At 55.7% G+C, this 23,848-nt stretch overlaps 1 protein-coding gene across 1 annotated transcript in view; it reads right to left on the reverse strand.

Moving 5' to 3' along the window:
* Nucleotides 1-4,159: 4,159 nt before the first annotated feature.
* The window catches only part of P2RX3 (purinergic receptor P2X 3), a 33,227-nt gene continuing 13,538 nt past the window's right edge, over nt 4,160-23,848 (reverse strand). Inside the window, exons 9-12 of the mRNA XM_027562313.1 lie at nt 6,686-6,779; nt 6,365-6,430; nt 5,750-5,827; nt 4,160-5,330 (exon numbers count right to left, since the gene is read on the reverse strand). Coding sequence (XP_027418114.1) covers nt 5,217-5,330; nt 5,750-5,827; nt 6,365-6,430; nt 6,686-6,779 — 352 coding nt within the window. The 3' untranslated portion in view covers nt 4,160-5,216. The remainder of the gene's footprint in view (nt 5,331-5,749; nt 5,828-6,364; nt 6,431-6,685; nt 6,780-23,848) is intronic.

Here is a 23,848-nt window from a genome sequence, read left to right on the forward strand (position 1 = left end):
TGAATACCCCACGAGCCACGACTAAGACCCAGGGCCGCCAAAAGAAACAAAGAAGACAAATGTTTAAGAGAATCCAGTTTTGCAGGCTGTGCCTGCCTGCAAAGGTGCTGGAGGTGATGGAGGAGACAGGATGGGAGACCTGCAGGGGAAGTGGTTGGTGTTGAACCTCAGGGTTGAGGCTTTCAGACGTGAGCAGGCCTCTGGAAGTAGGAGAATGGGCCTTGGTGTTGCCTTAACCGCACCAGGGCTGGGTCCTGGGGACTGCCTCGGGGTGAAGAGGCCTGTCCTCAGCGGAGGGGTCTGTCCATCTGCCTTGCATGGAGATTGAGTCAGGAGGCTCCTAATCCAGCATCTCAGTCTCTCCAAGGGCAGGGAAGGGGAGCTGCTTTGGGGTCAGGTCACACCCATGTCCCTGCTTTGCAAACTGCAACAGCCTCATTCTGTTTTTTAGGATTGATTTACCTCATTTTGGCTGCGCTGGGCCTCATTGCCGTGCACGGGCTTTCTCTGGTTGTAGTGAGCGGGGGCCACTCCTCACTGTGGTGCTTGGGCTGCTCACTGCGGGGGCTCCTCCTGCTGCAGAGCACAGGATCTAGGCGCATGGGCTTGAGTTGCTCCGCCGCATGTGGCATCTTCCCGGCACAGGGGTTGAACCTGTGTCCCCTGCACTGGCAGGCAGATTCTTTATCTGCTGTGCCACCAGGGAATCTTTATCAGCGAGGTCCTGATTCTTTGTCAGGGAAGTCCAACAAGCTGGTTCTTGAGACTGTCCTTCTAAAAGAAGCGGAAGCACTGGGGCGGGATGGCAGGGAGGGAAGGCTAATCTCTGCACAGGAGGCTCTGGGACTGGTATTCCTGGGTCTTGCTGAATGGCAGTGAAAGGGAAAGTGCTACTCGCCCAGTCGTGTCCGACTCTGTGCGACCCCATGGACTGTAGCCCACCAGGCCGCTCTCTCCATGGGAATTCTCAGGCAAGAATACTGGGGTGGGTTGCCATTCCCTTCTCCAGGGAATCTTCCTGACACAGAGACTGAACCCAGATCTCCCACATTGCAGGAAGATGCTTTACTGTCTGAACCACCAGGGAACCCAGATTCCCTCCTCTCAGCCTTCACTTATCTCCTTGACTGGGAATGGGCTCTAGCTAATCCCAGTGTCCCAATATATGACCAGCCAAGGTCAGAGAAGGAGGAGGGGAGGAGAAAGGGATGGCAGGAGGGCTCAGATCCTTCCAGACTGAAGCTTGCTTGAGGCAGGCCAGGGTAGTAGATAAGATGTGCTTCAAGTATCCAGTCCTGTCTCTTATTCACCCTCAAGTTCAACCATTATATATTCTTTCCTTTGGCTGTTTAAGGCCTTTCACCTTTGAAATCCTTGACTAAAAAGCAAATATTCTTAGGAGAAGAAACTCCTGAGTGTGTTGTCTGTTAATACCTCCAGGAGATTGATTGATAACTTGCCAAGAAAAAGGTTTTGTGAGAAGGAACACAGAAGGGAAAAATGTGTGTAACCGTTAGAACACATGTTGGGGGGAGGGGTTGTGGAGAAGAAGAGCTATTAACAAGGAGCCAGCGAAGCCAAGAGTACTGTGTTCACCATTTTCTTTTCCTGGGAACCTGGGAAGCCTATATTTCCCCGGTATTCTTTGAAGTAAAGCTGGGTTCTGCAGCACAGCACTGAGTCTGACCACTGAGAGGCCGTTGGAAGTGATACAAAGGCCAGACCTGGCATTTATTTGTTTGCTTATTAAATATTCATTTATTTATTTGGCTGCACTGGGTCTCAGTTGTGGCACGCTGGATGTTCGGTCTTCATTGCTCACGCGAACTCTTAGTTGTAGCGTGTGGGATTTAGTTCCCTGACCGGGGATTGAACCCAGCCCCCCTGCATTGGGTGACGTGGAGTCGTAGCCACTGGACCACCAGGGACGTCCCAGGCCTGGCCTTTAAATGACCCTCTATGGTCACCCATGACCTTCCAGTTCTCACTTCCCTTGCTGTAGTGATCTGGGGGTTCACATGTCTCAGACGGCATAGCTACCAAGTGGAAGGGCTGTCTGACCTACTTCATTGCACAACATTCTGAGATTTCACGATTTGTTCCTGCAGCAACAGCAACTGTTTTTGCCTAACATATAGAAAAGAAGGGGCCAACAAATTTCTTCACTTTCCCCAGATGGATGTGGCACACAAGTCGCGACCCCAGACTCCAGGTTCACAAAGGTCTGGGTTTGAGTCCCAGATCTACCATTTTAGTCTAAACCTTAGCCTCAATTTCCTCAACAGAATGAAAGTTGAATTAGACAAAGGCTACTGCTCATTTAACCCACTGCTTGGCGATGGCCGGTTATCACGGAATGTAAACTTTGCTGCTGAGCTGTTAGGAATGAGCATGGGTTCTGGTTCAAATGCCCACATATTGCAAATTTATTTTTCTATCAGGGCTAATGACAAACCACAGCAAGCTCTTCCCTGGTAGCTCAGATGGTAAAGTGTCTGCCCACAATGCGAGAGACCTGGGTTCGACCCCCAGGTCAGGAAGATCCCCTGGAGAAGGAAATGGCGACCCACTCCGGTACTCTTGCCTGGAAAATCCCATGGATGGAGGAGCCTGGTGGGCTACAGTCCATGGCGTCGCAAAGAGCTGGACACGACTGAGCGACTTCACTGCTTCACAGCAAGCCTGGGCTTCCCAGGTGGCACTGGTGGTAAAGAATCTGCCTGCCAATGTCGGAGATGCAGGAGACGGGGGTTTGATCCCTGGGTCAGGAAGATCCCCTGGAGAAGGAAATGGCAACCCACTCCAGTGGACAGAGGAAGCGGGTGGGCTGCAATCCATGAGGTCGCAGAGAGTTGGACACGAATGAGCACAGCGCAGGGGTGGGTGGGGCAGCAAGCTTATCCGGGTTAGGGGCGGAGTCAGTGACGCTCGTGCTGAGCACACGTGATGAGGCCGAGGTGAGTCAGTACTGGGACTGCTCTTGATGCCAGCCCTGAGTCTTGCACAGGGAATCCTGACCTAATCGGCCGTGGGGAAGACAACATCAGGGTCACACGTCCACACGTGCTGGCCTGGGATGGGCAGAGGCGCTGTAGGACTGTCGCAGTCTGGAGGGAAGGGAGGGGCTGCAGGAGAGGGTGCCCCCAGGACGGAGCCGCCTCCATCCCCTCATCAGAGAACAAACACCGCTGTAACCCCAGGCTTGGCCCAGCCTCCTGAGAGCTGGGTTCACCGGGAACGCGGGTGGGGCTCCTGGCTGGAGAGGTCAGCTCTACCTTCACTGATCCCTCTACTGTTCAGGTCTCCGGACGCTGCCTCCTCCTCTGGCTGGTACCTGGGGAAGTGTCACCCCAGCATCCTGAGGACAGGGGCTGGACTGAGGCAGAGCAGGAGAAGGGGCGACGGGCCCCCTGCGGGGAAATCTCACCCCTTCTCCCCATGCGGTGGGGGTCACAGGGGTCGGGCCTTCCTAAACGACTCCCTCAGGTGCCCTGACCCCCATTTCCCTGCACCTTCTCTGGAGGGACCAGCCCTCCCCGTATAATCAAGCTCGGCTAAGACCTCATGGTCTGGCCTGGGTGCCCATCTTTCTGCGGCATCTCCCACTCCAGAGCTGTTCAGTGGCACAAGCCCCTTCCCATGCCTCATGTTGTAGTCTTTTCCAAAAGATGACTCACAGAGCGTATGCCTCAGGCTTCATAAGGGCTTCCCAGGGGGCGCTAGTGGTGAAGAACCCACTCAGCAAAGGGGGAGATGTAAGAGACCGTGGTTCGACCCCTGGGTCGGGAAGATGCCATGGAGGAGGGCATGGCAACCCACTCCAGGATTCTTGCCTGGAGAATCCTGTGGACAGAGGAGCCTGGTGGGCTACATACAGTCCACAGGGTCTCAAAGAATCGGACACGACTGAGTGACTTAGCACAGGCTTCGTAATGCTTAGCTGGACCTGCCCCTGGTGACCTTTCTGGGCCCCTAACACAGAAGGAAGGGGGCGACTGGGCACAGGGAGGCAGCCAGGCTGCCCGTGTCCGCTCCTGGTTCCCCCCTGCCCGGCCCCGAGCGGCAGGACACCTCTGGTTTGCTAACTGCAGGACCACGGACGAGCCATTCCCATGGCCTCGGTTTGCTCATCTGTAAGGAAGAGAATCAGACAAGAGGGTCCCTAAAGCCCCTTTAGTTTCTGATGTCACAAGGCCGACCACCTCGTTCGGGCCCCGCGGGGATAGGCCCGCTGACTGGCTGCTCACGGAGTGCTGGGTCTCACCCGACCTTTTCATCCATGTGATGGAGAAGACCCGCTGACCTCCTGGCACAGGGCGCCAGGTGGGGAAGCCCACTCTGCACCGGGCAGGGGAGTAGGTGCCTAGTTGGGCTCCTGAGTGAGGGGCCTGCATGTGTATGACCCTGTGGGGGTCCCAGAGAAAACAAGAAGGTTCCCTTCTCCGGCTTGAGGTGAGGGAAGGAAAAATTCACCGACGGTTACGTCTCCTGTTTCCTTCTGCGTCTGGGATCCACCTAAGTCAGAGAAAGGGACCCTGCACCCCCGTCTGACACGGGGCCTGCCTGAGTTGCTGGGGACTGCAAGGGCCGCCCTCGTGAGGAAGCGGAAACGGGATCGTGGTCAAGGTCCGGGAGGCTGAAGGGGAAGGGCAGACAGATGCCTCTGGTGTGCCCTGTCTCCTGGTGGGGTGGGAGTGATGAAGTGAGTCAGACCCGGGTCCAAATCCCAGCTCTCTCGATTCCTGGCTGTTCCTGGCTGTGTGTCCAGGGCAAACGACTCAGCCTCTCTGAGCCTCCACTTATCTTCAGAAAAGGGAACCTAATACCTACCTCGCAGGACTATTCTAAGGAGTAAATGAGCTAACACGTGTGAAGGTGCCTGGCACTTGGGCTCCTGTGGGCTATGGTTATTCCTATTTTTATCTCTTACTCTTTGGAAGGGGGACGGCCAGGTACCACCGCCCTGGGGGTCTGGGGAAGCAGAGCGGGGTGAGGCAGGGGGTGCAGGTGAGACGGGGGTTTTCGTGGGAACAGGACCTGTCTGCAGGGTGGCGGGGCGGTCAGACCCAGGCCTCGGCTGTGGCCCCTGTGGGTGGGCAGCAGAAATGAGAGCTGTTTCCCCTCCCATCCCCACCGCGCCCCGCTGGGTCTCCCGGCTGGAGGCTGGGCGCCCCAGGCTGAGCGTGCGGCCTGGTGGGAGAGGCCACGGAGAGGCCCTAGTGGCCGATAGAGTAAGCGCCTGAGTCTGTGGACTGCTTCTCCTCCGTGGTCTGGTCGCTGGTGTCCCCGGGATGGGCAGAGGCTGGGACCCTCAGCGTGGTCTCGCTCACCTGCAGGCAGAAAGGCTGGCGTGAGTGGGCTCTGACCGCGAGTGGGGTCCTCCCGTGGGCCCCCGTGTGGCGGACTCAGCCGTCGCGGGTCACGGCCGGGTCCGAGGAGAGCGAGGGCAGATGGATGTGACCCCAAGATTCTTCCCATGCAGCTAAAGGGCAAAGCGAACCCCAAGGCAAGCAGGGTCTGCCCACCCCCGAGGGACGACGAGTGGGTGGGGATGCTGAGAGCGATGACCACACCCCGCGCTCGGCCAAGGTACGCCCCTCAGACACCCGACGTGCACTGAGGCCCAGTGAACTCCCCTTCGTGGACCCAGGACAGTCCAGGGTCCAGCTCCCTCCCTGCCCCGTTCCCTCTCCCTCTAGAGGACACCTCCCTCCTCCCCCCCCCCCCCCACCACCACCCCACCACTCACCTCCTCGAACTTCCTGGCCTTGTACTGGTCGGCCCCCTTGAGGAAGTTCAGCAGGATGATGTCGCAGAGGACGGTGCCCTGGTGGAACAGCGGGCGGCCCTGAGCACTGCGGGCGGGGGCAGGGTGGGGGGAAGCTGGGGCGGGGGCAGGACTGCCCTGGGGGTGGGGCGCGACCTCCAGAGCTGCCCGGCTGACCTTCCTTTAGGAAAACGCTCGAGGGCTTTGCTCTGTCTCTGGGACCCACCTCCACAGCTCCGGGGGGTGGGCCCACCCTGAAATGCGCCGGGAGAAGCCGAGAGAATGCGGGGGACGGGCGGGGCGGGGGCATTGTTCCCGACTCCGGGGAGCGGGCTCTGCGCCTGCTCGGCTCTCAGGTCTGGGAACCCTGGGGTCTCCCCCAACCACCCCAAACCCCGCCACCTTCACGGTGATGGGGAACTCGGACTTGGTAACAGGGGGGACGCTGGCCACGTGGGGGTCAGGACAGGAGATGCTGGCCCAGCGCGGAGGGGATGGCTCCAGGCAGCAAAGGGCGTCCCCCTCCTTCTCCAGGCTGGCCTGCTTCCCACCCACCCCGCGCCCCGGGCGAGACCGAGCCTGGAGGGCCGCACTCACCACTCCCACCGAGGTGAAGGCCGCCACGGAGCTGATGATGGTGGGGATGATGTTGAACTTGCCAGCCTGGTGCACAAATACCAAGGTGAGCGCGCAGGGCGCCCGGCAGCGCCGGGTGAGGCCTGAGGCTAAACTTGGACTCCCAGCCAGGGCGGCCGTGGAGCCAGAAGGCTCTCGGGGCACCAGTGGGCGCCCCCACCCCCACCCCGCCGCAGAAATGTGACCAGCGAGGGTCGCTGGGCGGGTCAGCCGCAGCACCCGCCCCCGACGGCGGGCCCGGAAAGGGCCTTGGTCTCGCCCCGCCCCCGGCCCGGAACTCACGTCTCCGTACACCAGCACGTCGAAGCGGATGCCGAAAGCCTTGAGGAGGGTGCGGTACTCACTGCCGTTGTCCATCTTGTAGTACTTGGCGAACCTGGAGGCCAGAGGGGAAGGCGCAGGCTCGCTGCGGGCTCCCGTCTCTCCTGCTTGAACCCTCAGGGTCCCCTGGAGCCCTGCAGCCCTCGTTCACAGCCCAGCCCTGCCCGACGGTGGGGCGGGCCGCGGTCCTCCCCGTGTGGTCAGCTGGCCGCCTGCACAGCCATCACCTGGAGGGTTTGTTAAGGAGGCAGATTCCAGGCCCGGCCCTGAACCCAGAGAACCAGCAGCTCAGGACTAGGTCCCGGGAGGCTGCCTTCTGAATGACTCCTCTAAGTGAGTGTGACGTGGAGGCCAATGAGCCCCGCTGGACTCCAGGCTTCCGCGGTTCTCTTTCTCTGGGAGTCCTCTCCCAGGCGGGTGTGCCCCTTGCCGTGGGCGTCTCGGCCCGCTTGGATTCAAAGCCTGCTTCTGCGACTTGCCAGCCGCCCAACTTGGGACAGTCACTAACCTCTCTGAGAGTCGATTCCTTCATCTGTTAGTAAGCATAATACAGAAGTCCTTCTATGAAAACAATGAAGTCACACTTGTCAGGGGCTGAGAACAGGGTCTGGAACAAAGAAAGCCTGGGGAGAGGCTCCCTGGTGCCGACACTGTGAAGGAATACACTGATTCCGAAAGTGCTCTGTAGAGCGGCTTTAAAAAGCGCTTTTAGGAATTTTCTGGCGGTCCACTGGTTGGGACTTTGTGCTTCCAATACAGGGGATGCAGGTTTGAACCCTAGTCAGGGAACTAAGATCCCTCATGACACAGGGGTGGCTGAGATGATGATGATAGTAAATGCTTTTAGACACTGAATCTCATAAGCCAGTGGGATAAGGGTGTGACTGGCTCTAGGGGTTAAATGACTGGTCCAGGGTGACTCACCTGGCCGAGACCTAATGCTGGATTTGCCCCTCCTCCACTCCTTTTCAAGAACTCGCTCTCTGAGCTTTCTCTGCTGTGTGCCCGGAACCACGCGGAAGACTGATCAGAGTGATCACATTTCATTCTCACTGAACACAGTGAGGTGGGTATCATACCATTTAGGGATACCTGTGGTGGTGAAGGGGTCTACTTGCCGTCTCACTGTCAGCAAGGACTTGAATTTCATTTATCTTTTGGTTTCTAAAGCCAGTGCGTTTCCCGGGCCTCTCCCAGAACAGAGGACAGCTGAGAAGCTCAGTCCCTGGAAGTGTCCAGCGACTGACACGACGCCCCTCCCAGGGATGTTTGCTTTCCAAACTGTCCAGCGAGCGGGGGGATGAAGTGCTGAGCCCAAGGGGACAGATAACAGAAGGATCATGGGGTGGGGCGGGGGTGGGGGTGGAGGGGGGGAGGTCACGTGTGGTGGGGGGGAAGAGCCACTTTAAATTGTAAATGCCGGCTACTGCCACTGCTGGCTGGGTGGCTTCCCCTGTGGCCCATCAGTAAAGAATCCGCCTGCCAGTGCAGGAGACTTCAGTCCCTGGGTCGGGAAGATCCCCTGGAGGAAGAGCTAGCAACACGCTCCAGTATTCTTGCCTGGGAAATTCCGTGGACAGAGGAGCCTGGCGGGGTACAGTCCGTATGATTGCAAAGAGTCAGACACCACTGAAGGACGCAGCCAGCACGCACATCAGCTCTGGGAACTCCGGGGTCAGACAGAAAGGAGCTTAAATCCTGGTTCCACCACCACAGGCTGCAGGTGTGGGCTCTTTCCTGGGACTCAGCCCCTGAGGTTTCACTTCTGGCGTCTATAACCCGGGTGTGCTGAGGCCTCCTCTGCAGGTCAGTCAGTGAGAGGGGTGACCCTGAGCCCACCCTCTGAGGTGGGCGCGCTCCTGACCTGACCTCCGTGTCAGATGTCCTCTCTGTCCTTCTCTGCAGAGACCACTCCCGCCCAGCCCCCTGCCCTCGGGTCAGGCTGGTCCAGCCAGTGGGAGGTGCCTGCGCGTGGCCAGAGGGTGAAGGGAAGACAGGCAGGGTGCTTTTTGTCTCCCAGCTCCTCTGCGGGGCCTCTAACCAGGCTGGCCTCCCCCCTGAGGCCCAGAGCCCGCAGGGCAGCCTGCCTACCTCTGCAAAGAGTGCCTCCATGCAGTTGCCCCTTTTGAGAGCCCTGACTGTTCCCTCCTGGGACTCCGGCCCTTCCCTTCCCCACTTTACAAGCAGGAAGCTTGGGCCTGGAGAGCTCTGTCTGGGTCAGGAGGGCGCGTGGCCGGAGGGGACCCACCTTCGGTTTCTGCCTGTGCCCGAGGGAAGCACCTGTCTGCTGACGGAGGCCTTGGAAAGGCTGGAAGGGGTTCGGGGAGAAAACAGCCTCTGGGGAGGCTGAGCCAGGCGTGTGTTTCCTGCAGGGGCTCTGCAGCTGGAGGGAGAGGCTGGGGAGACAAAAGGGTCCTCCTGACACTGAGACCCAGAGGGAGTACAAACCCAGGCCTGGGAAGGAGGCTGTGAGAAGGGCAGCCACTTAACCCCAAGGGCAAAGCCTTGGTGGGGGCGTTTCCTGGCTGGCCAGTGGTTAGGACTTGGTGCTTTCACTGCTGGGACCCAGGTTCAATCCCTGGTCAGGGAACTAAGGTCCTGCAAAATGTGCAGTGTGGCCGAAAAGGAAAAAAAAAAAAAAAAAGATTTGGAGGACAAGGAAATATGGCAGCAGCTACCTCATCCTCAAAAGTATGGTAAGTATCAGAACCTCCCTGGTGGTCCTGAGGCTATGAGTCCGCGCTCCCAGTGCAGGGGGTCTGGGGCTCCATTCTTGGACAGGGAACTATATCCTGCCTGCCGCCACTAGACCTGGTGCAGTCAGATAAAGAAATATGTAAAAGAAAATTATGGTCAGTGTGGTCTGGGTGGAGGTGGTAGAGAGCTTTACAGAGCAAGGCAAAAAGCACCAAACTTGAACCACACCAGCTGTAAGAGAATAGGACAAACAGCAGAAAGGAAATCATCAATGTAAAAATGAAGAGGCCCCAGAACCTAATTCTGCCAGCAGACCTCGCAGGAGAGTTCAGGAAGTTTGCAGAAGAAGGGTCTGGCGTGGGCAGAAGGCTCCAGAAAGTCCTTGCTGTGGCTTTCTCAGGTTGGCCCAAGGCAACGTATGAACCAGCTCCATCTCCCCACCCACATTCACAGAGCAGCAGAAAAATACACGTCTCTCGAGCTACTAGGGAAATTTCAAGAAGAAGGCAGTGTTGGCCCATTTTGCAGATGGAGAGACAGTCGACAAGGTCGCTTGCCTGAACTGGAATTCCGATGCACGCCTACAACTCCTCAGTCTGTGCTTTCAGCCGGAGCTATCTTGCCTCTGGGCGCTAAGTGGCGGTAATTACTCTTTTGTTCTTGCCTTTCTTTGGGAAGGACAGAGCACCAGATCTGAAAGCCCTTCTGTGCTCTGAGTTCTGTCTCAGGTCACTGGAGCACTCAGGGCCCTTGTCTGAGCGGCAGCTGAGGGCTGGGGATGGGGCGGGCGGGCGGGCGCAGGGCCGGAACCGGGACCGCGCTCCTGAGGGCTGCGTCCCTGGCTCACGGCCGCAGTCGTGGGGAACGCTCTGACATGGGCTCGGAGAACAAGAAGTCGGTATCCTGGGTACCGCCGCTCAGAGCGGGGCTGGCTAAATTTATCTTGGGAAGGAATGTGAAGAGAACAGAGAGAAGAACCAAAGCGGACTTGGTTCCCCTCCAGCACCTGCCTTCCAAGAGGCAATAAGCACGCTCAGATCATTATCTCGCCGCCCACACGCCCTCGGAGGAGGCTTGGCAGGGATGGGTTCTCCTCCCGGGAGGGCGGGAGGAGGAACGGCTTTCGGCCGGGGGGGTGACGGGAGGCCCCGGCTGCAGACGCGGGAGCGACCCAGGCGTCCTGACTTCTGCACTCCGTGTGGCTGCAGTTGTGGGGGGAAATCACGGAATCTGGCCCCACCCTGCGGCAGAGACAGGCTCCCTGTGCACCAGGCTAGGGGTTATCTTCTGTCTTGGCATCCGGCTGGACCGGGTTTCCCAGCCCCCTCGCCTTTACCTGGGCCCCCAGGACCAGTTCTTGTCAACAGACAAGTGAAGGGAAGTGATGGCTGTTACCACTGGGCTGGGTTTTGTGAGAGCCGTGTGCCTTCCTTATCCTTCCCAGCCTCATGGCCGGGTGCTTAGGAGCCAGGGGAGAGCTCAGGCCCCAGAGGAGGCTGACCCATGGGTGGCAGGACCCCCAGAGGACTTCACACAGCTCTCCACCCACCCTGACCCACAGGGCACGGGGCCTTGAGCAAGGCATAAGCCTCTGCTGAGCCACTGAGCTGCAGGGCCTATTTGTTAAGGCAGCTAGCAGTACTTACCCTGACTACTACAAACTCCTCCCTCATAGCTCAGTCACTGGGAAAGAATCTGCCTGCAGTGCAGGAGACCCGGGTTCAGTTCCTGGCTTGGGAAGGTCCCCTGGAGAAGGAAATGGCAACCCACTCCAGTATTCTTGCCTGGAGAACCCCATGGACAGAGGAGCCTGGTGGGCGACAGTTCACGGGGTCGCAAGAGTAGGTCACGACTTAGCGACTAAACCACCACCATCACGTCACAGCTCAGAAGACTGAGGCTCAGAGGGAAGAAGTATTTGTAGAACAAAGAATGAGCTAACACTGGGGAGTCATTCAAGATTACAGAGGGCGAATTCCAAGGACACCACATTGCCAGAAACAAACCCTCTTAGGAAGTCCAGGAGATGGGCGTGTGGGTCCACGGCTGTCGTTAACCAGCTTTTGGACCCTGGGCAAGTCTCTCAACCTCTCTGAGCTTTTTGCTTTGGTCGATAAGTGAGACTGAAAAGAGCCGCAGGAAGGGCGGAGACGGGATGGTGCCCAGATGGACATCGTGAGTGCTCAAGGCACGTCTGTTTCCTCATCCTGAGAACGAGGCAAAGTGAAACCACAGAATCGAGGGGACTCCCTGGTGCGCCAGTGGCTAAGATTTCGTGCCCCCACTGCGGGGGGCCCGGATTCAACCCCTGGTGAGGGAGAACTAGGTCCCACATGCCGAACGAAGAGGTCACATGCTGCACCCTAGGATCCCACGTGCCACAGCTGAGACTCGAGCGGCTGAATGAGTAAATAACGAATAAAACAAACATTTAAAAAGAGCATTGGTGAGCCATGAGGCGTCCAAAGAAGGACCCCAGCCACCTCACCGAAAAAGGAGAAGGGCATGGGATTCCTGGCGGTCCAGAGGTTCAGACTAGGTGCTTTCGTTGCCACGGGCCTGGGGTTTGACTCCTGCTTGGGAATCAGGACCCCACAAGCCATGTGATGTGGCCAACAGATAAAAAAATAAACAGAGAGGTAAACGAAAGGGCTGAGCTACCCCATACCTGCGTGCAGGCCTAGTCACTTCAGTCGTGTCCGACTCTCTGTGACCTTACGGACTGTAGCCCGCCAGGCTCCTCTGTCCATGGGATCCTCCAGACAAGGATACTGGAGTGGGTTGCCATGCCCTCCTCCCGGGGAATCTTCCCCAACCCAGGGATCAAACCTTCGTCTCATGTCTCCTGCATTGCAGGCAGATTCCTTACCACTAGTGCCACCCAGGAAGCCCCACTCCATGGCTGAGCCCTGATTTTCCCCAAGTCCTCTGATTCCTGCCTCTCTGGCTCCGGTCTTCTTGGCTAGGAAACGAAGTCAGTGAGGACGGTATCTGCATTCAACTCCTCGGCCTGGAACGCCAAGCCCCAGGTCTGCCGTCCCAGCCTCACCCCCAGAGGCCCCTCATCGCCTGCACAGCACGCTGCCTGCTTTCTGGACCCCCTGAACACGCTCCGTGGACGCCGACTTCTGTGCCTCTGTCCCTGATGCCCCTTCTCCTCCCGTTCCCCACCGCGCAGACTCCTATTCATCCCGCGGGGCCCAGCTGCACGGCCGGCACTTCTACTCCCCACAGCTCTTCAGAGCACCCTGCTCCGCGCCAGCCGTGGTGCTGGGCACCGCTGACGCACGACAAGCTCTGCTCTCAGGTGAGGAAGGGAAACAGGAACGAGCCACGCAGACCCACACTCAGGGAAAGCTGGATGCACGAGCACACGGCATGGAGGCTGGCGGGTCAAGGAAGGCGCCCTGCGAAAGCGACGGGGATGCTGAGACTTGAAGTGCGGGGGGCTGAGAGGTAAGATGGCCGGAGCTGGGCAGCTTTCCTGGCTGAGGGGTCTGCAGGCCCTCTTGAGGGCAGGATGCTGCGTCCTGAAAAGCTCAGCGACTTGGCAGGTGGAGGACAGAGAGGAAGCAGCCCTGGCTGGTGCACCTCGCCCCGGGAGCCCGCCTGTGTCTCTCTTCCCACTGCCGAGGTCAGGGGCTGCGTGCTTTGGCTCGAAATTGACCACGGTGGTGCGTTTACACCACGGAAATCGGCAAGCAGTACAAATCAGTGCTCTGTTCCCCCCGCCCTGCCCAGCGTGCTGGCTTCCCTGGCTTCCACAGGTGGCTCTAGTGGTAAAGAACCTGCCTGCCGATGCAGGAGACCTAAGAGATGCAGGTTTGATCCCTGGGTCGGGACAATCCACTGGAGGAGGGCATGGCAACCCACTCCAGTATTCTTGCCTGGAAGATCCCAGGCACAGAGGAGCCTGGTGGGCTACAGTCCACGCGGTGGCAAAGAGTCCGACACGACAGAAGCAACTTAGCACGTGCACATGCTGGCTTACAAGTGCAGCACTGAAGCTGTAACACCCTTTGGGCTGCCTTTCCTGTCTCTGCTGGGATCCAGGCCTCTGCTCCAGTACCTGCCACCCCAGACTGTAGCCAATAATTAGGACTATCGGGACCTGCCTGGTGGTCCAGTGGGTAAGAAGCCGCTTTGCAATGCAGGGAACGCAGGTCTGATCTCCGGTCAGAGCCACTAAGCCCACAGTGCAACTCCTGGGCCCGTATGTCACCTAGAGAGCCCGTGGGCCGCAATGAAGATCCCGCGTGTGGCGACAAAGACCCACTGTGGCCAGATAACACAGAAATAGTTTCTAAAACACTAACCGGGGACTATTAACTACAAGCCGGATCTCCCCGTCTCTCTTTGCCCAAGGGGCTGCCCAGTTCAGCAAGGAGTCGGGAAAAAGCTTGCTAGAGGGGTAAATGGATTTCTGAGATTCCTGACATCTCACAGTGGAGCTTCGCAAGGTTGGCCTCCGAGTTTCCTCCTACCGACTTCTCCCCATTCGTCAGGTGGAGCTAGGACAAGGCAGGAACAAAGGCTTTCTCTCCCCAGCAGAAACATTTAGATCTGACAGCTGGCTGGGTGGGGAAGTAGATGCTATTGGTGGGAACAGTGTAGGAAGTACTATACGTGCAGCACTTTCTCCCGCTAAGCACCAGGCCTGCGGCTTCCACACCCGTCATTTCATCGAGGCCTCTCACGACAGCAGCTCCATGGAGCAGCTGGTGGCTTAGGGGCCCTGGAATGAGACTGTCCTGGGCTGGGATTCTGGCTTTGCCACTTGGATGAGCTACAAAACCTGGGGCTCAGGGCTTGGGTCTCAGTTTCCCCAGATGCACCGTGGAAATACAGCAAGGGGACACAGCTGGGATCCAAATGGTGCCTCTGGAATCCGCAGCTCCCTGCCCACCCGCTGCCGCTTCCCTGCGAGAAGAGGCTTTGAAGGGAGGGTTGGCTGCAGCCTCGGAGCAGGCCAGCAGCTCGTTCAGCTGGTGCCTGCAAAAACACAGCGGCCGAGGAGGAAAGCACGGTGCGGCTCCGACACGATGATGCCAGGACTATCGGGGGGAGAAGAGACCCCGGACACCTGCCTGTGCTGAGCTGGGAAGCCGGGGGAAGCCTGGGAGAGGGGCACCGACTGGCAGGGCTGGGCCTCGGGGTACAGGGGGCCCCCGGAGCCCAGCTGTTTGAAGGGTCACCTGTCTTAACACCCAGCCTCTCTCTCTGCTGTTATGACTGCGCCATGAGGCAGGAGGGATCTTAGTTCCCTAAGTGGGATTCAACCCACGCCCACTGCACTGGGAGCTCGGAGTCTTAATCACTGGAACTTCAGGGAAGCCCCCCAGCACCCAGTCTCTGCTCTCCGACCTCCACAGGCTGCCTTCCTGCCCCGACTCCTCCCTGGGTTCTAGTGGGGGGCTGGTGGGTGGGAGGCACCGGCGGGGGACCGGCGGGCGGGAAGCAGAAGGTGGGGTGTGAGTTCCACCTGCTGCTGCCGCTTCGCTGGGGTCCCACCTGGAGCTGGGTCGCTGTGCGGCTGTGGCCCGTTCCAGGCTCCATCCTCTGCACTGACTTGGGGGCCAGGGGTGGGAGCCCTGCGTGTGCTTCTTCACAAACCCCAGCTGAGCTGGGGGCTCAGAGGGGCCTTTCCCGCCAGGCCCCTCGCAGAGACACCTGTTCTGTGGCCAGATAGGATGCCCTCAGCACAGGACTGAATCAGACACTTCTGAGGCCTGACAGTACTGAGAAGCTTGCGTGTGTGTGTGTGTGTGTGTGTGTGTGTGTGTGTGCACGCACACGTGCGCACACGCGTACTTCCTCCTGCCTCTCCAGCAGCAACAATGAGTAAGTTATGAGCGTCAGCTACCGTAATAAATCACTTGTCAGAGGTGCTGCTGCAGGGCAGTGTGGAAGCTTCATTCTCGGGGTGGGGAGGGTACACATCACAGGTCTACAAATAAAGAGCGCATGCTTCAGCGGCCTGAGTCTCCAAAGCCCTTCCCCAGACCCCCACACAGACTGAATCGGGCTTAGAGACAGTCTCCTGTATCCAGCCCATTTTACAGAGGGGGACACTGAGGCCCGCAGAGGGAACGAGGGCTTGCCAAGAAATCACACTGAGTTTTTGTGGCAAGGCCCGAACCACCGCCTGGACCTTCCTTCTGCTTGCCCTCTATTTTGCCTTTACTATTCTTGGCTCGCCCCAGCACCAGATCTGTGTGTGTGTGGTGTGTGTGTGTGTGTGTGTGTGTGTGTGTGTGTGTGTGTGTGTAAACATTCTCGTTATTTGAGTGCAGGTTTATTGTCTCTACTAGATTAAAGATTCCTTGACTGGGTCTTCCCTGGGCGTCCCATGGTTGGGAGTCGTCCTGCCCACACAGGGAACGTGTGGGCAGACCAGACCAGACCAGATCTCTGGTCTGGGAGGATCACACAACCCATGTGGCAGTAAACCCGTGCTCCACGACCCCTGAGCCCACCTGCCCTGCATCCCGTGAGACCACTGCAGCAAGCAGCCCACTCACCGCAGCAAAGAACCAGTGCGGCCAAGAATAATAAACAGATAAAGTTATCTTAAACCGGGGCTCTGTGACAACCTAGAGGGGCTGGATGGGGAGGGAGGCGGGAGGGGGGTTCAAGAGGGAGGGAACGTATATATACCTATGGCTGATTCATGCTGATGTTTGGCAGAAACCAACCTAATACTGTAAAGCAATTATCCTTCAATTAAAAATAAATAAAATTTTTAAAAAGTTAAAAAAAAAATTCCTTGATCCTAGGAACTGGTCCTGCTCTCTCCAGGTCAGCCACAAAGCCCAGCACACGCTGTAACTGCAGGTTAAAAGAAAGCCTCAAAGCCCTCCCCACTTTAGCCTGGACGGGTCTCCTGCTGCTGCCTGAACACCTCCAGTGAGGGGGAGGCCCCACGGGTGGGAGCTGCCCAGCTCACCTTTGGACAGCTCCAGCCCTGAATGGGTTCCCTTGTGGCTCAGATGGGAAAGAATCCGCCTACAATGCGGGAGACCTGGGTTCGATCCCTATGTTGGGAAGATCCCCTGGAGAAGGGAAAGGCTCCCCACTCCAGTGTTCTGACTTGGAGCATTCCATGGACTGTATAGTCCACAGAGTCGCAAAGAGTCGGACATGTCTGAGCAACTTTCGTTCACTTCCCTTCACTTCAACCCTGAGTGGTGCTTTCCCACGCTGAGCTGATATTTGCAGTCACTAAACTGAATGGAGAAGGGTTTTTATCATCATGTACAAATCCCTTGGAAGCTCTCAGACATCTGTTTAGAAATGATCCATCTCCCAAGGAGTGGTGGAAACTCCTTCCCAAAGCAGGGACTCGTAACTGTCACAACAGCAGGAAAAACAGCAACGAACGTGCAGGATCCGGTTGAACCTGCGAGGGAAAACCTGGGCCTGGAATTTGGGTGTCTGAGTGAGGGAGGTGGCATTCTCAGCAAAGCTTCTGCCTGGTGGGAAGTAATTTTGCCAGCCAAAATATACTTTTACAGTTGATTTTTTATACTGACGGGAAAAAATCTCCTGGCAGACTCCTTGCATGGGGCTGAGGCAACATCCTTCCAGCAGGCAGGGACTCCTCCCCTGCGAGAAGAGTCCCAGGTTACATCGATTGATTCACGTTCTAGGAACCTAATCAACAGCAAAGGCAGACATTTAAAATATGGTGTATTGGATCTCTTTTTTAAAAAATACTATTATTAATTTATCTTCAACAAGGCAGGGAAAGGTCAATGGACACAGAGCTGGAAAATACACCAGACAGCCAAGTTACTAGCTGTTTGATACTGGGAGTGATCTTTTTTTTTTTGGCCTCAGTTTCCTCATCTGTAAAATGGGGGTGACCACACCAGTCCTGCCAGCGTACTTGGGGCCGTGAACATGAGCTCGGGGGTCAGCCTGCCAGAGTTCAGATTCCAGCTCCAGCACTGTTTGCTGTGTAGTCGGGGGGCAGATAGACGCAACCTATGAGCCTCAGATTTCCAGTTATAAAATCCTCCCTCTTCAGAGTCGACGGGGTAATCCCCAAAGGGCACTTGCCAAGTCCCAGGCTCATGAGTGAGCACCCAGGAGTGCCAGCCAGTAGCCTCTGCCCATCCTGTTGGCTGTTGCGCGGGTGGATAGACACGGGAGTGAGAAAGGGCTGGATGAATTCAGGGTCCCTCTAACTGCCTTGCCTCTCACGGTAAGCTAAAGGAAGCAGAGACGAAATCAGAGGACAGAGAATTCCAACCCGTAGCCCGGAGCCGAGAGGACCTGCACGTGTTTCTGCAGAAATGATGGAAATGACTGATTTTATCACACTTTCTACGGCTTTTGGAAGGAGAAAAAATCCAGATTGCAGAAAGCGCGCTCAAAGCCAAGGGTGCCGTTCGATTCTGTCTCTGTCAATCGGCCCGAGAGCTCGCTGAGCTGCAACATGGAGGCGGAATACACACCAGATTTCCGAGTTTTATGAAAGCTGCGGTGGGGACGTTTCCAACACCAAACGATCGCTAGAAACACCTACGGCACGAGGAACATCTCGTAGCTGAACAAGTGTTTTCTGTCCCAGACTCTGAGAGAGGAAATCCAAAACTGCGTTGCCTTTTAGTATAGCAGAGCTGTCTTGGGAGCTCTCAGGGGAGGAACGAGAAATCCGATTGTGCTAAATGCATGGTTCTGATTCTGTCGTTCCAGCAATCAGGGTGGGGGTGGGTGACTATATCCCTGACAGCTGCTGAGTGGCTGCAGATCAGGCCCCTGGGTTTGAGGACTCATGTCCTCTTCACTGGGCCGTGTAACCTTGGGCAAGTCTCAAAATCTTCCTGAGCCTTCCTTGGGGGTGAGAGGCAGATGATGAGCTCTAAATCCTCTCAAAAAGAGGTCTGAGAGGGCTCTTCCTACTTAACTCTAGGGGCTCCCAATCTGAGGTCCAGGGATAAGCTTTTCAAGGTCTTCAAAGCCCTGGAATTCTATGCTGTACGAATATAAATGCAGAGAAAGAAAGAAAAAAAAAAGATGGCTAAACTGCCCAGGAGGTTAACTTCCCATAAAAGGAGCAGAACTGGGGGAGGGGAGGGTGCTTCCCTGGCAGCCCTCTGGCTTGCATTTGCTATTCAGAGAGCGGACTTCACCTTATTCGTAGAAATCGAGGATCCTGTCCAGAAAGAAATCGCCTGCCAAGTTGCTCACACGTGTGAATACGTGCATTTTTCTGGGGCAATCAAGGTTTTCTTACGGGCATGGAAGGCTCAGAGGCCTCCAGGAGGTAGGGCAGAGCTGGGACCTCACAGAGGAAAGCTGTCAGGCTTGTGCTGAGTGTCTCTACTGACCTGCTCCTCCCAGCCTGACCCCGCCCCTCCGCCTTGCCCCGCCCCGCCCTGGGCTGCCCCGGCTGCTCCTCCCTGCCTGACCCCGCCCCTCCTCCCTGCCTGACCCCGCCCCTCCTCCCTGCCTGACCCCGCCCCACCTCCCTGCCTGGCCCCGCCCCACCTCCCTGCCTGGCCCCGCCCCACCTCCCTGCCTGGCCCCGCCCCCACCTCCCTGCCTGGCCCCGCCTCTTCTGCTGGCCTGGCCCCGCCCCTCCTCCTTGCCTGGCCCCGCCCTGGGCTGCCCCCGGCCTTTGCTTCTGTTGCTGGCTGCTCTGTGGGCCAGGAACCACTTCCTGCCCTCTTATCTTCAGACCTGGACCGTCACCAGCGTTATGTTGCTGCCCCCTTTGTGGACAATGTACTGTCCATTGAGGCTCTCCTCTCCCTTTACCCAGCTCTCCTCCAGTTACCCAGTGGACATGTGCCATCTGTTTCCTGCTGAGACCCTGACTGATACAGGATTTTCAATTCATCTTTGTACTGTCTCTGCCTAGCCACTCAAAGACTCACACGTGTTCCCTGACACACTTTCACTCAGCCTCACCGACTCACACAACTGATGCACGCACTCACTCTCACGCATTCATCCCCAAACGCACGCACACACCCGTTCCGGGCAGCAGGACAGTCAGTGCCCCCACAACACTGCCTGCCCCAGCGCTCTGGGGGATGCAGTCAGTTCTCTGGTTAAAATCCTGCCCTGCTAAGCTGTGGGGGCGCCCAACACGCAGAAGCCCTTCTGCTGGGGTGGCTGTCACCTTGTGCTCCCTGGAATTGGTAACTCTCGCCAGTTCTTATTTCTTAAATTTTTAAAATCCTTTGGCCACGCTGCATGGTCTGTGGGCTCTTAGTTCCCCAGCCAGGGATCAAATCCATGTCGGCTGCATTGGCAGCAGGGAGTCTTAACCTCTAGACCTCCAGGGAAGTCGTGCCAGTTCCTATTTTCAGAAATGCTGAGCTCTGTCTGGGACTGATGTGGACGAACCCACCCACTGCACGTTCTCAAGGTACTTGGAAAGGAGCTTCACGAAAACACTAAGTTAAAATGGCCTTTGGAACCTTACACCACGCTGACGAGACCTGGGAGTAAAAATAAAATCTTTCCACTCACTTTCAGGTAGGGACAGATGGGAACCTTCAGGAGATCACACAAAGAAAGATTAATTTAGATGGACCGCACCAGGTGCTTTGGGTGGGAGTGGAAGGGAGACGCGTGTTAGCTCAATACGAGGTCACCTTTCCAATGACTGGAGCCATCAGTGACGGACACATCCCGTCTGGGGCTGCATCCAGAGACTGCCATAGGAACTGGGAGCTAATGACCTCTAAGGCTCCTCTAACATGCACCTGTGACCTTGGCCTCATCACCTCCCCCTTCGGAGGGTCTACTTCCTTATCCGTTAAATGGCCGAGTTAGTCGAGGTGCCTTGGACAGCTATAAATTCTCTAAGTCTCTGACTTCTGCAGGCAAAGATCCTCAAGATCCTTGGGGTGGGGGCTGGCATTTGGAAAGGAGCTGCAGAAGTAATTAAGGATGGAAACTCGAGTCTCTAGCTGCCTCTGAACGTCTGAGTTTGCAGATTAAGAGAAAGCTGAATCTTGCCTGAATGATTTCATTCCCTCCAGAGCAAACGGCAACAGCAGGACGTTGGGGAAAAAAAAAAAAAAAATCTAGCCTCTTTTGGAGATGAGGAAGCCGATGAATTTGACTGGGAGACAAAAGACTGGGCTAGGAATGGTGCCTCCAGCAGCAGCAACTAGTCTTTCAGCCTCCCTGGACCTCAGATTCCTTGTCTTTAAAGTGGGGATGAATGCATTCATCCTGACCGTCCTAAAGGAGAACGTGTCTAACCTTCCTGGTTGGGTTGGAAAGCAGCCAAGAAAACAGGTTTGCATCCAGGCGCCCACGCTTACCGGCTCTGTGACCTCGAGAGAAGTATTTCACTCGCAGGCCTCTGCTTTCTCAGCTGTGAAGTGGGGGGAGGGAAGGTCCTCCAGGCAGGGGGTGAGGAACTTTGAGCAAACGCACATGGGACCCTTCACACACTGGCAAGGAGCCTGGTGAGACTCTACGGAGCAGACACACAGGATCCGCACCGCGGCTGGCCTAAGCCTTGTTCTCTTCTCCGAGGTTTTGGATCGGTGGCCAGGAGCCTCCCCGACAGGTGACCTCAGCTTAGCATTGGGTGTTCGTGTGGCGCCTGCAGCTTTCTGGCTCCCCCGGGGTGGGGAGTGAAGTTGGGGGGTGCTCTGAGGGGGCAGAGCCAGGGCCGCAGAGATGCTCCCTGTGCCTTTACCCTTTTGGGCTCGATGCTGCTGCTGCTGCGTCGCTTCAGTCGTGGCTGACTCTGTGCGACCCCATAGACGGCAGCCCACCAGGCTCCGCCATCCCTGGGACTCTCCAGGCAAGAACACTGGAGTGGGTTGCCATTTCCTTCTCCAGTGCATGAAAGTGAAAAGTGAAAGTGAAGTCACTCAGTCGTGTCCGACTCTTTGGGCTCTCTAGAAACTCTTAAACCATAAGGGTCAAATAGAGCACCTTTGCCTCTTCACACTCGAGCCAAAATCACCATGGACAGTGACTGCAACCGTGAAATTAAAAGGCGCTTACTCCTTGGTAGAAAAGCTATGACAAGCCTAGACAGTGTGTTAAAAGGCGGAGACATTAATTGGCTGACAAAGGTCCATATCATCAAAGCTATGGTTTTTCCAGAAGTCATGTACAGATGTGAGAATTGGACCATAAAGAAGGCTGAGCAATGAAGAATTGATGCTTTTGAACTGTGGTGTTGGAGAAGACTCTTGAGAGTCCCTTGGACTGCAAGGAGATCCAACCAGTCCATTCTGAAGGAGATCAGTCCTGAATATTCTTTGGAAGGACTGATGCTGAAGCTGAAACTCCAATACTTTGGCCACCTTATGCAAAGAACTGACTCCTTGGAAAAGACCCTGATGCTGGAAAAGATGGAAGGTGGGAGGAGAAGGGGACGACAGAGGATGAGATGGTTGGATGACATCACCGATTCAATGGACACGAGTTTGAGTAAGCTCTAGGAGTTGGTGATGGACAGGGAAGCCTGGCGTGCTGCCGTCCATGGGATCACAAAGAGTTGAACACGACTGAGTGACTGAACAAAAACAGCACTCTAGCCTGGAGGTCTTTGGTGGGGTCAGCTATCTGGGACCCCCACATCTTAGTTTCCCTTAGGCTCCCAGGGATTATGCTCGCAGGGTCCTTAAAGACCCTCTGACCTGTCTCCCCACATTTAACCCAGGCTTATTTAGGACTGGCCTTCCCTTGTGGCTCAGCTGGTAAAGAATCTGCCTGAAATCGGGAGACCTGGGTGCGACCCCTGGATTGGGAAGATTCCTTGGAGAAGGGAAAGGCTATCTACTCCAGTATAGTCCATGGGGTCACAAAGAGTCGGACACGACTGAGAGACTTTCACTTCACTCATTTAGAAACAGGTCTAACTCATGTCCTGCTGTGCCTAGGGTGACAGAGGGTAGGGGTGCAGTGTATGTGTGGGTGAGCCCACCACGACCAACTGAAGATGAGAACTCCAAACCAGTTCTTCTTTGAATGAAAGACTTTCTTCTAAAGCTGTATGAGACCGATAGTCGGGGTCTTCTTCCTAGCTCTACTCTTCATAAGCTCTCCTGCCAGATGAGTTAGCTGGAGGGCTGAAGAATATCCAGTGGCCAGAGGGAATTTATGAAGATGAAGACTTGCATTTTATTTTAGATCACAAGAATTTTTATTAATATGTTACTATTTTAAGCCACCATACAAATATCCTTTGTATTGATTTCAGTGTGATGTACTGACTGAATAAATATGACAATTTCTGCCAGGGAGCCAAACAGTATTTTTAAACTACTTTAAATTATGTGTTGTTTCCTATGGTTTTTTTTTTTTTTTAAGTTTAGAGTTGATTATAAAAGCACTTTCAATTTAAAAAAATTCTTCTTTCCAGAGAATACACACATATTTTAAACTATTAATTGTAAAGCTTGTTGTTGTGTTTAGCCTCTAAGTCATGTCCAACTTTTTGCGACCCCATGGACTGTAGCCTGCCAGGCTCCTCTGTCCATAATGGCGTGGATAACTATTTTTTTTAAACTACAAACAAAAATTTTAAAAGGCAAAATGATTTTTTTTTTTGCTTATGGATGCCATTATGTTGGATAATACCATTATAATAGAGAAAATTTGAATATATATATAATATAATTGAAATACATTCTTAATCATATTTCCCCTGATTCCTGCCTATTTACCTAATTTAGCCTGTTTACAGTATATAACACTGTGTGCTTAACCAGGGCCCTGCCAGAAACTTCAGGACCTTAAAAAATTAAGGGAAAACTCCCCCAGAGAGCTGAAGTCTTCTACACATTGTCTGATCAGCTCCTCAAGATAATAAGGTTCATAGATAAGGAAATGGGGATGGAAGGTCATGGGCTTTTCACGGGCTTTCAGCTGGTTCCCAATAGTTCGCCCAGAGTTCTCTTTTCTCCCTTTCTTCAAAATGGGGAGAGGGATCCCTTATGTTTCAAAGCCATTGGGAATGTAAATGAGATGGTATTTAAAGACTGAGTTCTTGTTTGGAAAGTCACTGAAGAGCTAACAGGAACAGTATAATCATTACTTGTCACTCAGATGAAATCTCTTGGTTACGGACAGAGATACAAAATTTCCACCTTTTGAGAAGAGGATACCAGCTATCACCATTGCTTGGTGAAGCAAGAAACCTCAGAAAATTCTGGTGCAGTAGACAAATGGGACGACCACAGCTTCCGAGCCGGAGGAGCTCAGAATGGGTTCAGAATCACGGAACGTTTCAGGAGGCCCTGATCTTGGGGCCTAACCGCCAGCTGGCAGTGTGACCCCTCCGCAGGGTCCCTGCTCGTGGCGGTGAGCTCGGAGGACGGCACAGGGTCTCCGAGGGGCTGACAGCTGGAAAGTCCTCCCTGATTTTGAGCTGAACCCCGAGGGGGTAACGTGGTGCCTTCTCTTCCTGGGGTGCACTGCGGCCTGACGTGTCAGGGT

Source organism: Bos indicus x Bos taurus, chromosome 15 (assembly GCF_003369695.1).
Source record: "Bos indicus x Bos taurus breed Angus x Brahman F1 hybrid chromosome 15, Bos_hybrid_MaternalHap_v2.0, whole genome shotgun sequence".
Taxonomy (NCBI): domain Eukaryota; kingdom Metazoa; phylum Chordata; class Mammalia; order Artiodactyla; family Bovidae; genus Bos; species Bos indicus x Bos taurus.